Source organism: Trichomonas vaginalis, chromosome V, assembly GCF_026262505.1.
Source record: "Trichomonas vaginalis G3 chromosome V, whole genome shotgun sequence".
In the NCBI taxonomy this organism is placed as follows: Eukaryota; Parabasalia; order Trichomonadida; family Trichomonadidae; genus Trichomonas; species Trichomonas vaginalis.
In genome coordinates, this window is record NC_067207.1 from 23637377 (window position 1) to 23650407 (window position 13031).

Here is a 13031-nt window from a genome sequence, read left to right on the forward strand (position 1 = left end):
GGAAACCATCGGATTTTTTTGGTTAACCCACATCTTCATGTAGTCTGGACTATCTTTCCTCTAAGGACCTCTTTACGGGTGTAAAAACTCATAAAGTTCTCAAAAGATTCATTCTCGATCTCCATGCTGAAAGAATTTACAATAAAAAAGAGATCTACGCATCAAACTACAGCCATAAATGAACTGAACCCCTAAAGCTCAGCTCTTAGTTTATCAAAAACGTCGAAATCCTTCTCATTGCAATCAAATTTTCTCAATAACTCATAAGAAAAATCGAATTTTGATTAAGCCGATGTTATAGGTATCACAAATACTACAAACTTGAGCAATATCGAAATTGCCAGCAAAAGTTTGAAATTGCATTGCTCATATTTGTTTTGTAAACTAAAAATCTGCTTATATTATTCATTAATTTTTTATATATTATTCATATACTTTAATAAAAACAATACTATTTCACCTTAAAAATGAATTTCATAAGTCAATATTATTTTTTTGAAAATGTATCAATTTTCGATTAAAACAACATGAGAATAAAATTTACGCAAAATTATTTTAAAAAATGGTTTTAAAAATTTACAATTGATGAAGAATAAGATTGCAAGAAGTTTTGAAGTTTAATTTTAAGAAAAAAAATTCGGATATTATTCATGGATCTAAGTAATCTGATATTTGAGTATCGGCACTATGCATAAAACATATATTTATAGTTTTTTTGGAGTTTTATGATTTTAAATATATTCAAATTTGGCAATCCAATAGATTTTTAAAAAATAGGTAAATAAAAATAGATTACATATGCAGCAGATTTAGAACATGAAACAAATCTTATAGTGACCCAAAAAAAAATTCATGATCCAAAAAAGAAAAAAATTGGCTAAATGGGAATCAAACCTTGGCATAATGAATCATTATGTCGGATGTTTACACTACACTAAACCGGCAGTTCGAAAAATACCCTTGGTGGTTCTATTTAATAGCTACTCCCAACGATAGGCGGTGTCCCCAGCTTTAGAGGGGTGGTAAAAGTAAGGAAAATCTGGGTAATTCTTTTTATTTTTTTTATATTAAGGGTCCACTGTAAGGCCAAATAAGGTCTATCGTCGTCCCAAAAATATTGCTCGAGATGGTGTTTTACTAAGGCCCAAAACTTAAAAAAACACAAAAAAATTAACTTTACTCTTTTGAGATCCTTATCAGATATGCATCAATTTGATGCAGTATCGCAGTTCGAATCTGATTTTTTAATGTAGATGTACTCTAACATTCTTTAAAAAATGCAAAATGATATTAATTAAGCTTTTCATTTCTGTATCATACACGAAACAAAATCATTCATTATACTAAAATTTATCAAAGTTTGAATAATGAAAAAAATAATATCTAAATTTTTACATTGAGTCGGCTATTGATATGGTTAATATTAAATCTTGTAAAAATTGGCATTATCCAGAATAATACCCACTAAAATACACAATTTTTTTTAAAAAATTTTATCAATTGTTATGGTATATCTTTATGATAATGAATAAAATGCTTATTTTTCATAAGTAAATACATAATTTATGCTTAAACACAAAAAATAACACGAAAATTTTTGGCCAACATATCTAAACTAAGGATAATGGTTTGAATATATAAACAATAATACTTTGTCCAGGGAATTAAATTTGTGCTATCCAATTGTCAATTCTTTGAATTTTTTTTAAATGCAAGATATCCCGGCATTAGCCTCAATAAATATATATATTATGCATCATAATATTAGTTTGTAATGGCATTAAAGCGAAATTCCTAATTTCTTCTCAATTAAATTCCTTGAAAAACATTGGAATTAATGATTGGAAATAGGTCAAAAAAATTCCTAATATAAAACTTATACTTAAGATAAAATTAAAATTCGAAAATATCTATTTTTCAAAACACGCATCCAAAAGCGAAAAAATTCGAAAAAATCATGTTCTTATAAAACTCACTGATTTTGCAATTTTTATGAGATTTGAAGTGATAGAATATATTACCATCTTATTGAAACATATGCTTCATTGTTGTATTCACATAATATTAATCAGAACACTAGGAAAAGTGGATTTTCGAAAAATGACGATAACGATTATTTGCAAATCGCCTCTCAATTTTGAGAGACTTTCAATTTTTACAGTGGACCCTTAAATATTTTAGATTTTTTTTAATTCTAATAACATAAACTTTAAATCAATAGTTGTATATGTATGATTTCTTATTTCTTTGAGAACCATCCAGATTTCTTTGCTGGTTTAGGTGAAGCTGATGGAGATGGAGTTGCTTTTTCTTTCTTTTCTGGTTTTGGAGAAGGAGAAATAGAAGGAGAAGGAACTGGAGATTTAGATGGAGAAGGAGTTGGTGTTTGTTTCTCTTTCTTGGAGAACCATCCTTTAGATTCTTTCTTTTCAGATGATTTCATCTTTTTCGCTTCTTCTTTGGATTTCTTCTCATCAACTTTGGAACTTTTGTCCTCTACTTTGATTGGCTGAGTTGTTTCTGGTTTTGCTTGATCTTGTTTCTTAGAATCTTTTGGTTTTTCTAATGTTTTCTTTTCTTCGGACTTTGTTTCAACTTTCTTTTCTTCCTTTTTCTCTGGAGTTACTTTTTTAGAATCAGCTTTAGTTTCTACTTTGATTTCAGCTGATTTTGGTTTTGGTGTTGGTTTTTCCTTCTTTGAGAACCATCCAGACTTCTTTTCTGGCTTTGGCGATGGAGATGGCGAAGGAGAAACAGAAGGAACTGGTGTTGGAGAGGGAGATGGAGTATTAGGTGGAGAAACAGAAGGAGAAGGCTTTGCAGATTGTACAGGAGTAGCAGAAGGAGATGGTGTTGGCGTAGATGTGGGTGTTGGCTTTGGAGATGGTGATTGAGAAGGAGATTTAGATTTCTTTCCTTTGGATTTTGGTTTCTCGACTTTAATTTCCTTTGGCTTGTACTTCTTTGGAGTAATTGCGCAGAATGCAGCTCTCACAGCGGCAGAACCTGCGTATGTTGTTGAATTTTCGTCGGAATAAACGTAACCTTCTTTAAAGAGTGAATCAAGGAATGAAATATTAGTTGCATTATAGAGTGGACCAAAGCAAAGATCGAACCATGCTGTATTGGATGTATTTGTCATTAATTTCTTGACTTCGGCGAAATCTTCATCGAAATGCATCTTTGCGATTGTATATGGGTTAGTACCATACTTCTTTTCCATGAATGCATGATAAAGGGCTGCTGTTTGGCCTCCAACGAGCTTATAAATTGGTTTTCCTTCTTCGTGCCTGAAAATGCCAAGCGAATGCATCGTTTGTAATGGGTTATCGATTTCTTTGAGAACAACAACAAAGACACCATTGATATCCTTAACTTTTGCGATGATTCTGGAATCAATAACTTCTAATGCAATTCTTATAGTAGAGTGCTTCTTGTAGTGGTTTTCGAAGTATTTGAGTGCGTAGTCCATAATGACCTTTCCGATATTTTGACCATCTTTTGTTTTAAGCTCTTTTATTTTATCTGCGCTATGGATAAAGATGTTGACTGGGAGAATATCATTAATTCTCTCCAAGACATCAAGAAGCTCATTCAATCCATCAATGATTGTTTTGTTGTTGTGGAGCATTTCAAGGGCATTTTCGGCAGCAAGCTGGGCACCTGCGAAGCCATTTCCTAGTTCACCATGCTTCTCGTTGAAAGCACGTGTCTTCCAGTTCATTTGGGAGAACTCTTCCATCTTAGATCTTGGAAGTGTTTTAGAAAGAGTCATGAAGTTCCTGACGAGATCGCTCTTAACAAGGTCGACGAGGTTATCAAATGTATTCGCTCGAGAGATATGAATCTCGACAGGTAATTGCTTCAAAGATAAATATCTCTTAGATAGTTCTTGTAGGGCTCTGGATTTACCGCTTTTGTATACACCACCAATAATGAGAATTTTATTTGGTGGATATGAGTTTTCGAAGTGTGATATTGTATAATTTTCTGCTTTATTGCAAACAAATGGGAATCTGCCTTTCTCGAGAACGAAATCATCACCCCAATAAATGAAGTACATGATGATCGAAATGATAAGCATTACCGTTCCGGCTATTTCATACACTCTCTTGTTCATTAGATAAAAAATAAATTTTCAAAAAAAAAATTTTTTTATTTATCATCACCTAATCTACGAATACATGTCATTGTTTTCTCGATACTGCTGGCAAGGCTAGTAGCATTACTAGCTTTGCGGCGAACAATTTCTGTCTGTCCGTCCTTTAAATTCGTTAAAGCTGTAAATAAATCTTGGGTTGCTTTTATACAATCTTGGAATTCAGCAGTAAGGAACTCCATTTGAGCTCCAATAATGTCGATAACTGAATTGTCAACTTCGTCAACTTTAGACATTACTTGAGTAATTGAATTTTTTATTAATTCCGGCATGTTTGATTTGGATTCGAAATCTACTTTGGTTCGTGACAACTGGTCTGTTATTGTGTCTGATGGTTCTCTTATTTCCTGCTTGAATGGATCTTGATCAGCCATTTTGTCAAAAATTTTTACTAATCAAAGTGATGTTGGGTACTTTTTGTATGATGTGATTTTTTCATTAAGTCGAAATTATATTCTCTTATGGATGTGTATTATAAATGTTACACTAATTTTGTTATTTTGACAACCTAGCATTTAATAAGAATTTGATTCATGGAGAATCAATTGAATATGACAATTTTACTTAATGAATTTATGAACCATTATATGCATTTGTAATGTGTCTCCTATCATCTATACAGATTTATTAGATTTGTTGAGAAGCAATTTTGATGTTAACGGTAAATTGAAAATTATAACTATACAACAGTTACATATAATACATAGGCTGATTTATTTTAATAAGATAATTCATATTGTGAGGAATTTGAATCAATATTATTCAAATTAGCATCGTTCTCTCTAAAACACCGGCTGTATTTATACTGCAACTAGACATTTAGAATTTCTGATTGTAACTAATTATCAGATATGTGATTATTTTTCCCAAATCAATTCTATGAAAATAATTATATATTATTAAGTATATAGATGATTGCAAGTATTTAACATTATTGGTTTATATAGAAATACGATAAAAGCGGTTAAATAAGGAAACCCATCATTAAAAATATTTCAATGAAAAAATTGAGAAGGATTGTAGAGGTTATTTTTCCAATTAAGGGATGTCAAGTAATATTAATGAATGGTACATAATTAATAGATTTTTCATTTGACTGAGGACTGTGACGAAAATTTGAACGATTAAACAGATGGGAATTCGATAATCATAGAATTAAAATGCCTTTTCAAATAGAAAAATCGAGTATTTTGATGGAGAGCAGAAAAATATCATTCAGAAACACTTTATAGGGAAAATATTTATTGAACGTATTTCATTCATTTTAGAACAAATTGCAAGTATGAAAAAAAATTTATACAAAAATTTGAATAGATTATATTTCTTATTTTTTCAATAAGTATTTCGGTTTCCATAATTCAAAGTTTGAGAAGCTATCTCAATTTGAAACCAAATCTGGAAGATATTAATTCCAAAATTATTTGTAAATGAAAATGGCTAAAATTTAATTTGTTTTTATAATTTTGATGATTGTAAAATTTGTAGAATAGTGATTGCTATATTATGTATAATGAATTAAAAAAATTGAAAATGCTAAATCTCTTAAATTTAACGATATGCCTTTAATTTAGCACGATTAATAATAATATTCATATATGAGGAAAAAACCGAGAAAGATTTGAAAGATTTATAATTCGTCATAAAGTATTCAATTTCTTGTAAAAATCTTTCAGTTAAACACAAAAATCAATATTTCATTATCTGATATAACATTACATTTTTTAATCAATTCGATGAGTTAAATTATTGAGAATACTTCAAATCTTTTTTATTATATTATTTTATCTTTTATTATACTATTTCTAATTCTCGAGTTTTCATTTCAATAATATCTTAAAATTTTAAATCCTCAGAATATTTCATAATTAAATTTATTATGCCATGTAATTTTCTCACCTATGCTTACACAAAGTAAAATTAAAATTATCGAACATAAATTCTAAATAAAAAATTCAATAGATCTGAACCATAAACTAATTATTGTGATCAAATGTTTATTGAAGAAGACATCGAAGGATATACAATACAAATTCCGCTCACTTTTTCCGGATATCGTTACCTTACAACACTTGGCAAAGGTATGTTTGCTTGCGTAGTTCTTGTAGAAAATATACGGACGAATGAAAAATTCGCTTGCAAGATAATCAGTAGAGAGAAAATGGAAAAGGATAATCTAATTATTAGGCTTGAAGAAGAACTCAGAATTCTAGAACATATAAAACATCCTGCCATTGTTGATATCTATCGTATAATCTACCAAGAAAAGCTTATTATGATAATTATGGAATTCTGTTCTGGCGGAGAGATGCTTCAGAAGGTTACACAAGGCCCTACAATTCGTGAATCTGAAATTTGTAGATACGCAATGCAGATTTTATCGGCAATTAACTATCTACATCAGAGAGATATAATGCATCGCGATATTAAGCTCGAAAATATTATGATTGACCAAAATGGAGATGCAAAATTAATAGATTTTGGACTTTCAGAAGCATTTGGCGAACAAAACCTTAAAACACATTGCGGAACACTACTCTACATGGCACCAGAAATTATCTGCCAGCATGAATTCGATGGAAAAGCTGTAGATATATGGGCTTTTGGAATCGTTATTTATGTTATGGTGACAAGGTGCTTCCCATGGAAAAGTACTACAGATGAAGGAGTAATTGATGAAATCATTGATACAGAGATATTTTTCCCTAATTTTATATCACCCGTCATATCTGCAATTTTGCATCGTTCACTTGCAAAAGATCCTTCTAAAAGAGCAACAGCTCAAGAGCTTATAACTCTTATATCATCGTATTCTACTACAAAAGGAATTAGTATGCACGGTAGCAAAACTCATTATAACGGGGAATTATTATTGATGGCAAAGAAACGCCGTCAACCTGCCAAGCTATTAATTAAGCCACATAAGTCAGTAGATATACCATTCCTTAAAGTTCCTAAGCCAATACAGCCAAGTTTTACTTTTGATCAGATTCAAAAGTTCTAATGCGATTATATTATGTATATATTTGTTATTTATGAAACCATGCTAAACACTATCTTTGTTATATTAGAATTTAAACAAATTTTTTTCAATATTTTTTTCATGCAAAAAGTGAAAAAAGCTTAGATGAATAACGGTAAACAATATTTCAAAGTTTCATCATATGATCACTTGGATCCACCGGGAGAAATCCTTAAAATCTTGATTTTTATTCATTGATGAAATTTTGCTTCGATGAAGAATCAGTAGAATCATCATCAAGTGCTCCTATGAAAGTGACTACATTTTGTTCTATCTTCCAAATTTTTGAACGAATATTTCTTCTGCTATCGAGGGTTTTCTAATTAACACTCTCCAAAAATAATTTATGAACGAGCAACATATGTGTGACACATTATGGTTTGATTTTGAAAATACGCTCAAAATTTTAGAGAGCGAAAAAATTTATCCAAAAGTGACACATGAATTTACGATACATAAAACCCATATAAATAACTTTATAAGCTTGCGTATGCTTTAAATATTTCGGCGAAATTAATTTTGGCAAACAATTTTTACAGAGATTTTACAAATTTCACTCTTGATGTCAAGATATTCAAAATATAGTGTGTACTTATATGACACCAAACATATTATTTGAAAACAAAAGCGATTTTTCGATCATTTCATTCATGAGTGATAAAGTTCTTGTAACTTTTGATATTGATGGAACAATTATCGACTGCCCAGATGGTGGCAAGAATCACATCTTAGCAATTAATCTTGCTGCTAATGAATTGTATGGATTACCGAAGGATATCGACATGGAGAAATTTATTGGTCATTCTTACGTCGGAACAACAGATTATTGGATTGTAAAAATGATTGCTGAGAAGGCTAAAGGACAGACATCCATCAGTGATGAAGAATTATTCAAGTTTTTGGATCTTGAATATGATTATTACGTAAAACTCGGATGCGGTGAATTTGTTGCATTACCAGGAGTCAAAAAGACACTCGAAACATTGAATAGCATGCCAAATGTTACTGTTTCATTATCTACTGGAAATTACGACAAAATTGCATGGAAGAAGATCGAACATGCAGGAGTTCTCCCATTATTTAAAGAGCGCATCGGCGGCTTTGGCGATATTGAAGAAAGATCAAACATCTTAAAATTTGCAAGAAAACAAGCTGAAGAATTAAGAGGTTACAAGTTCGATCGTCATGTCCATATTGGTGACGCTATCCAAGATGTTAGAGCTGCTCAAGATGCAAATGCAGTTCCAGTTGCAGTTGAAACCGGATCTAAGAGGAAACCAGACTTCCCACAACCATGCTTCGTCATTCCAAACCTTGAAAAAGGATTCGACGAGTTTATCAACATTGTCAAGACTGGAAAACCTAATTAAGGAATTATTCTCTTGACATCTTTAATTTTAACTAAAAATATGACTTGATGATCTCATCAAAATCAAGCCATCACTATCTTAAACCATGAATCCATTTTTTAAATTTAATTTTTAAGCCAAGATTGTTTTTTTCGGCAAGAAAATGTCCAAATTAGTTTGGAAACATAGTATTGTGAAATGTTATTCAGTGCGAAATCTCAGAGATTTTGAATTGAATGAATTCAAATTTTCCTAAACGTACATATTTTTTTCAGAAATGATTTCAAGGAGAACATCAACGCCGCTTCATCAGGAAGACTTACAAGTCACAACACAGAAGTCAAGGAACTATGTTAAACGTAAAACTATCTGTACTATTGTTGGAGTCGTTAAAGATGCCGATTCAAATATCCTCCAAGAACCAAAAGAGAAGATACTCAGTGACTCAGAACTTAAACGACTTTGGAGACTTGTTAATGCACATTTACACTCAGATGGACGTGAAAATCTTTCATATCCAACCGAATGGATTTCAAACTCAGAATCGCAAAAGGTTTTAGACTTAATACATTCTCTCTCCGAATCAGTAAAGAAAATTAAAAATGAAACACAAACTGCACAGTATACAAAAGAAGGTTTATTGCTAGATCAGACTGCAGATCTCAAAGAACAAATCAGAAAGTTAGAAAGAAAGATTGATTATAAGCAACAACATCTTTCAGAAATAGGAACAGAGATTTCCAAACTAAAACTCGAAATGGGCAAAGAAAAGAAATTATTCATTCAAAAAGAGAAGCCAAAGCTTGCTCAGTTAGCTAAATTACAGAAGCGCATAGAACTCCTCAAAAAAGAGTAACATTTCTTTAATAATATTATTTTGTTTTGTTTTTTGCAATTTAAAGACAATCTTCATGAAACAAGAAGTTTATTTTTATATATTGGCTATTTTGCTGAGATTGCTGATAATAGAAGTGCAAAGACACTCTTGTCAGTCAAAGATTCGAAAACAGAATAAGAATGGGGAACATCGTGTAGTTCTGGGGGCACTGATAAGAGAGCATATTTTCATTTTTTGACAATACTTTTAAGGAGCAGGTAATATACCATAGGGCATATTGAATAGAGTTGATATCTGATTCATTATTTGCGACTTTTTCTGGTATATGTATTTTAATTGATTATATAAGTGAGCAACATGAACAAACATACATTTTATCATATCAAAATTCTCATTTTTATTGATGTTTTCATCTAAATGGGAGTGATTCAATTTAACATTATTTAAATATAATAAATGTGATGCACAATGACCAATTATATACAAATATCATTATATGATAAGTCAAAAGGGAGTAGAAATGTTAATGAAGATTCTGATATTTATAAGATTCTCAGATATCCATGTAGTAGCAACACACAGTCGTGCACTCCATATGTTGTCACATTGTCCCGAGGACTTTATAGAATTGAGCTCTTTGGTGCCTCCGGAGGGTACCCAAACAACGACCCAAACTTAGCAGGCCGCGGATCTTATACAAGCGGCCACTTGATTGTCCGTCATGAAATGAAACTATATGTCTACCTCAGCCAGCAAGGCACATTAAATGGTCAACGAACATTTAACGGTGGCGGGAGAGGCAATTCTCGTGCTGGCTCCGGCGGTGGATCTTCTGACATTCGACTCGTTGCTGGCGAATGGGATGACTTCGAAAGTCTTAAGAGTCGCATAATGGTTGCTGCTGGTGGCGTTGGAGGCCACCTAACATTTGCTTATTTCACCGGAACGCATGGTGGAAATTTAACCGGATTTAATGGAATATCTATGATCGAGAATTGCGACTATTTAGGTCATATTACGGAAGCAATAGGAGCAACTCAAGAACGAGGAGGAATAAGTGGGAAAGGTGATGTTGAAACTGCCGAAGATGGAAAGTTTGGATGGGCAGGCAATCCATTTTCTTCCGACAAAGTTTATACCTCTGGCGGAAGCGGGGGTTATTTTGGAGGTGCAGGAAGTGCTGTAGCCTACTGCATTGTTGGAATAGGATCCTCTGGATCATCTTTCATCTCTGGGCACAATGGGTGCAATGCTATCCTTAATACCTCAACCTCGCAAGAAAGAATTTATCTTTCGAATCAAAGTATTCATTACTCAGGAATCAAATTTTTTTCTACAGTGATGAAAAGCGGCTATGAATCATTTCCTTCTCCAGCAAGTGACCTTGCCCCACGAAAAGACCTTGGAAATGGATATGCCGTGATTTCGTTCATATCATATGAATTATGCTCCGGCAAATCATTCATGAATTATTTTAAATTCTTTTTCTTTTTTGAAATATTCATTTCTCAGTAAAACTCAATTGAAATGAATGATATATTTGAGAACCCAGCTAACATTCAAACCTATCCATCCAATAACATCTCTTTTAAACTCTGATCTTCGATTTGATCTAATAACTTATCTGATTTTGAGCTAGTGTCAAGTTGACAATCTTTAAAATATGCTTAATTCGGATATATTTAATCATTTGTTTCTAAAAACCCTAAGATGGAAATGCTATTAATTATGACAGGTAGAAATTTGAATATTTTGGAGTAAATTTCATGAATTAGATGCCCAAATACTATGCTAAAAAGATGTACATATCCAACAATGGGCAATGTAACTAGAACACTTTTTTTGCCATAATTTATTTTGCTACATTGATAAATGTTACCATTCTTAACAATCAAATCTTTATGCGAACAATATGAAGCCAAAACATTCACCCAAACTCTTGATCATGCAAATCCAGGCAAAACATTTTCTCAAAAGTATTTTGTTAGCACAGACCATGGTAAAAAATCAGATTACCTAATTGTCTATATCGGTGGATTCACAAGTTTAAGTGCATCAGATCTTACTGATAGTCCAATGAATAGAATTGCAAATAATACTCAGTCTCCTATAGTTGCACTTGAAAACAGATACTTTGGTAACTCAATTCCAACAGATGATCTTTCAACAGAGAACCTTAAATACAATACAATTGATCAACACCTTGATGACATCAAAGAATTTATTATTGCAATGAAGAAGGAGTATTGCAATGATGCTTCTAAGTGCAGAGTTGCAACCATAGGAAGAGGCTTTGGTGCATCCCTTGCCACATGGATTCACATGCAAAAAGGAAAAGAATTAAATATTGTCGGCACATGGTCCTCATCAGCCTTCTTACTTTCAGATCCAGAGTTCTTATGGTACGATCACCATGAGGCTGTCGCAATGACTCAATGGGGTAACTGTTACCAGTATATGATGAAAGCTTACAAAATTATCGACGATATCGCCTACAGAAAGGATGATTCTACAGTAGCCATGCAAGAGAGGTTCGGCCTCAACAGTACATCCGGTCTCAAAGACTTACCAACTGATTTCAATCATATGTTTACAGAAGCCATCAGCAGAGGCATGCGCTTACCAGATCTCTATCCAGAATTCCTTAATCTCTGCAATAGATTAAATACAGGCGAATATACTGAGGAAAATGCAGTATTAGATTTATTTGGCGAATTTATTCCGAAATTTGTTCTAAAAGAGGAGTTTATTTATCTCTGGCCACATATGATCAAAGATCCAAGCAAAAACTCCAAATTGGCCGCAACAAGAGTTGAATATTACGTAAAGTGCAATGAAATGGCATCATTCCAATGCGCAGGACCTAATCCAGAGTTCAGAGATATCAGTATCAATCCTAAATACTGGACATCTGTTTGCACAGATTTATTCGGAATTGATAAGCTTCCAAACACAACACTCTTCAACCAGAAGTACGGAGGAAGATTCCCACCAGCCAAGAAGACCTTCTTCACTCACGGTTTCAACGATGCTTTCTTAGAAGCATCATGCACACTTGAAGATGGAAGTATTTACAAGCGCTCGAAGAACATCATGGGCGGCGGATATTCCTTCGATTTGAATCCAGAGAAAGACTTTGATTCATTGATTCTCAAGAAGATCAGAATTGACATAATCAATGCTGTCACTGACTGGCTGAAGAATGATCCACCATTACCTCCAACACCAACACCTTTACCTCCTGACTGCCATGAGAAAATGTTCTCTAAACAAGCACTGATAACAATCGGAGTCATTTCATTCTTCTGCCTCACATTTATGGTTCTTGCTATCATTTTATTGTGCAAGTTGAGAACTCCAAAGGAATCTCTTCTTTCTAATGATTTGACTGCATCATTGAACTCCAAAAACTTGATTTAAGAAATTTAATTTCTCTTTAATAATGGAAATAAAAAACACTATTTTCTATAAATTTCTTTTCAATCAACTTGTAGTGGATATAATTTTAATCATGGGCAACAAAAATTGCTATTGACATGGTGCACTTTCAGAATAAAAAGAAAAAAATTGGCCACTCTTCTTCATATTCGATTTTGATTGTTAGTTTAAGTTGAATGAGGATATTTTTCTCTGATTTTATTGATTCGATGCAAACAATTGACGGGA

The 13031-nt window shown here is 32.5% G+C and overlaps 7 protein-coding genes across 7 annotated transcripts, besides 1 other annotated feature; 5 read left to right on the top strand and 2 right to left on the bottom strand.

Moving 5' to 3' along the window:
- The first annotated feature begins 1072 nt into the window (after nucleotides 1-1072).
- Nucleotides 1073-2168: a mobile genetic element.
- Nucleotides 2169-2239: 71 nt separating this feature from the next.
- TVAGG3_0390800 (keratinocyte proline-rich protein-related family) lies at nucleotides 2240-4120 on the bottom strand (the record flags this gene model as incomplete). The annotated part of the gene is made up of 1 exon (XM_001311147.1): nucleotides 2240-4120. One exon carries the CDS (start codon nucleotides 4118-4120, stop codon nucleotides 2240-2242), a length of 1881 nt encoding a protein of 626 aa, XP_001311148.1.
- A 35-nt stretch (nucleotides 4121-4155) lies between these two features.
- TVAGG3_0390810 (uncharacterized protein) lies at nucleotides 4156-4533 on the bottom strand (the record flags this gene model as incomplete). The annotated part of the gene is made up of 1 exon (XM_001311146.1): nucleotides 4156-4533. One exon carries the CDS (start codon nucleotides 4531-4533, stop codon nucleotides 4156-4158), a length of 378 nt encoding a protein of 125 aa, XP_001311147.1.
- Nucleotides 4534-6137: 1604 nt separating this feature from the next.
- Nucleotides 6138-7292, top strand: TVAGG3_0390820 (protein serine/threonine kinase protein; the record flags this gene model as incomplete). Its single annotated transcript, XM_001311145.2, has 1 exon — nucleotides 6150-7160. The coding sequence occupies one exon, from the start codon at nucleotides 6150-6152 to the stop codon at nucleotides 7158-7160; it is 1011 nt and encodes a 336-aa protein (XP_001311146.1).
- Nucleotides 7293-7795: 503 nt separating this feature from the next.
- On the top strand, nucleotides 7796-8668 carry TVAGG3_0390830 (HAD-hyrolase-like family; the record flags this gene model as incomplete). The annotated part of the gene is made up of 1 exon (XM_001311144.2): nucleotides 8018-8548. The coding sequence occupies one exon, from the start codon at nucleotides 8018-8020 to the stop codon at nucleotides 8546-8548; it is 531 nt and encodes a 176-aa protein (XP_001311145.1).
- A 136-nt stretch (nucleotides 8669-8804) lies between these two features.
- On the top strand, nucleotides 8805-9432 carry TVAGG3_0390840 (uncharacterized protein; the record flags this gene model as incomplete). Its single annotated transcript, XM_001311143.1, has 1 exon — nucleotides 8805-9383. One exon carries the CDS (start codon nucleotides 8805-8807, stop codon nucleotides 9381-9383), a length of 579 nt encoding a protein of 192 aa, XP_001311144.1.
- Nucleotides 9433-9499: 67 nt separating this feature from the next.
- On the top strand, nucleotides 9500-10929 carry TVAGG3_0390850 (glycine-rich protein family; the record flags this gene model as incomplete). The annotated part of the gene is made up of 1 exon (XM_001311142.1): nucleotides 9834-10880. One exon carries the CDS (start codon nucleotides 9834-9836, stop codon nucleotides 10878-10880), a length of 1047 nt encoding a protein of 348 aa, XP_001311143.1.
- A 76-nt stretch (nucleotides 10930-11005) lies between these two features.
- TVAGG3_0390860 (serine-type peptidase protein) lies at nucleotides 11006-12940 on the top strand (the record flags this gene model as incomplete). Its single annotated transcript, XM_001311141.1, has 1 exon — nucleotides 11238-12785. The coding sequence occupies one exon, from the start codon at nucleotides 11238-11240 to the stop codon at nucleotides 12783-12785; it is 1548 nt and encodes a 515-aa protein (XP_001311142.1).
- Nucleotides 12941-13031: the final 91 nt, after the last annotated feature.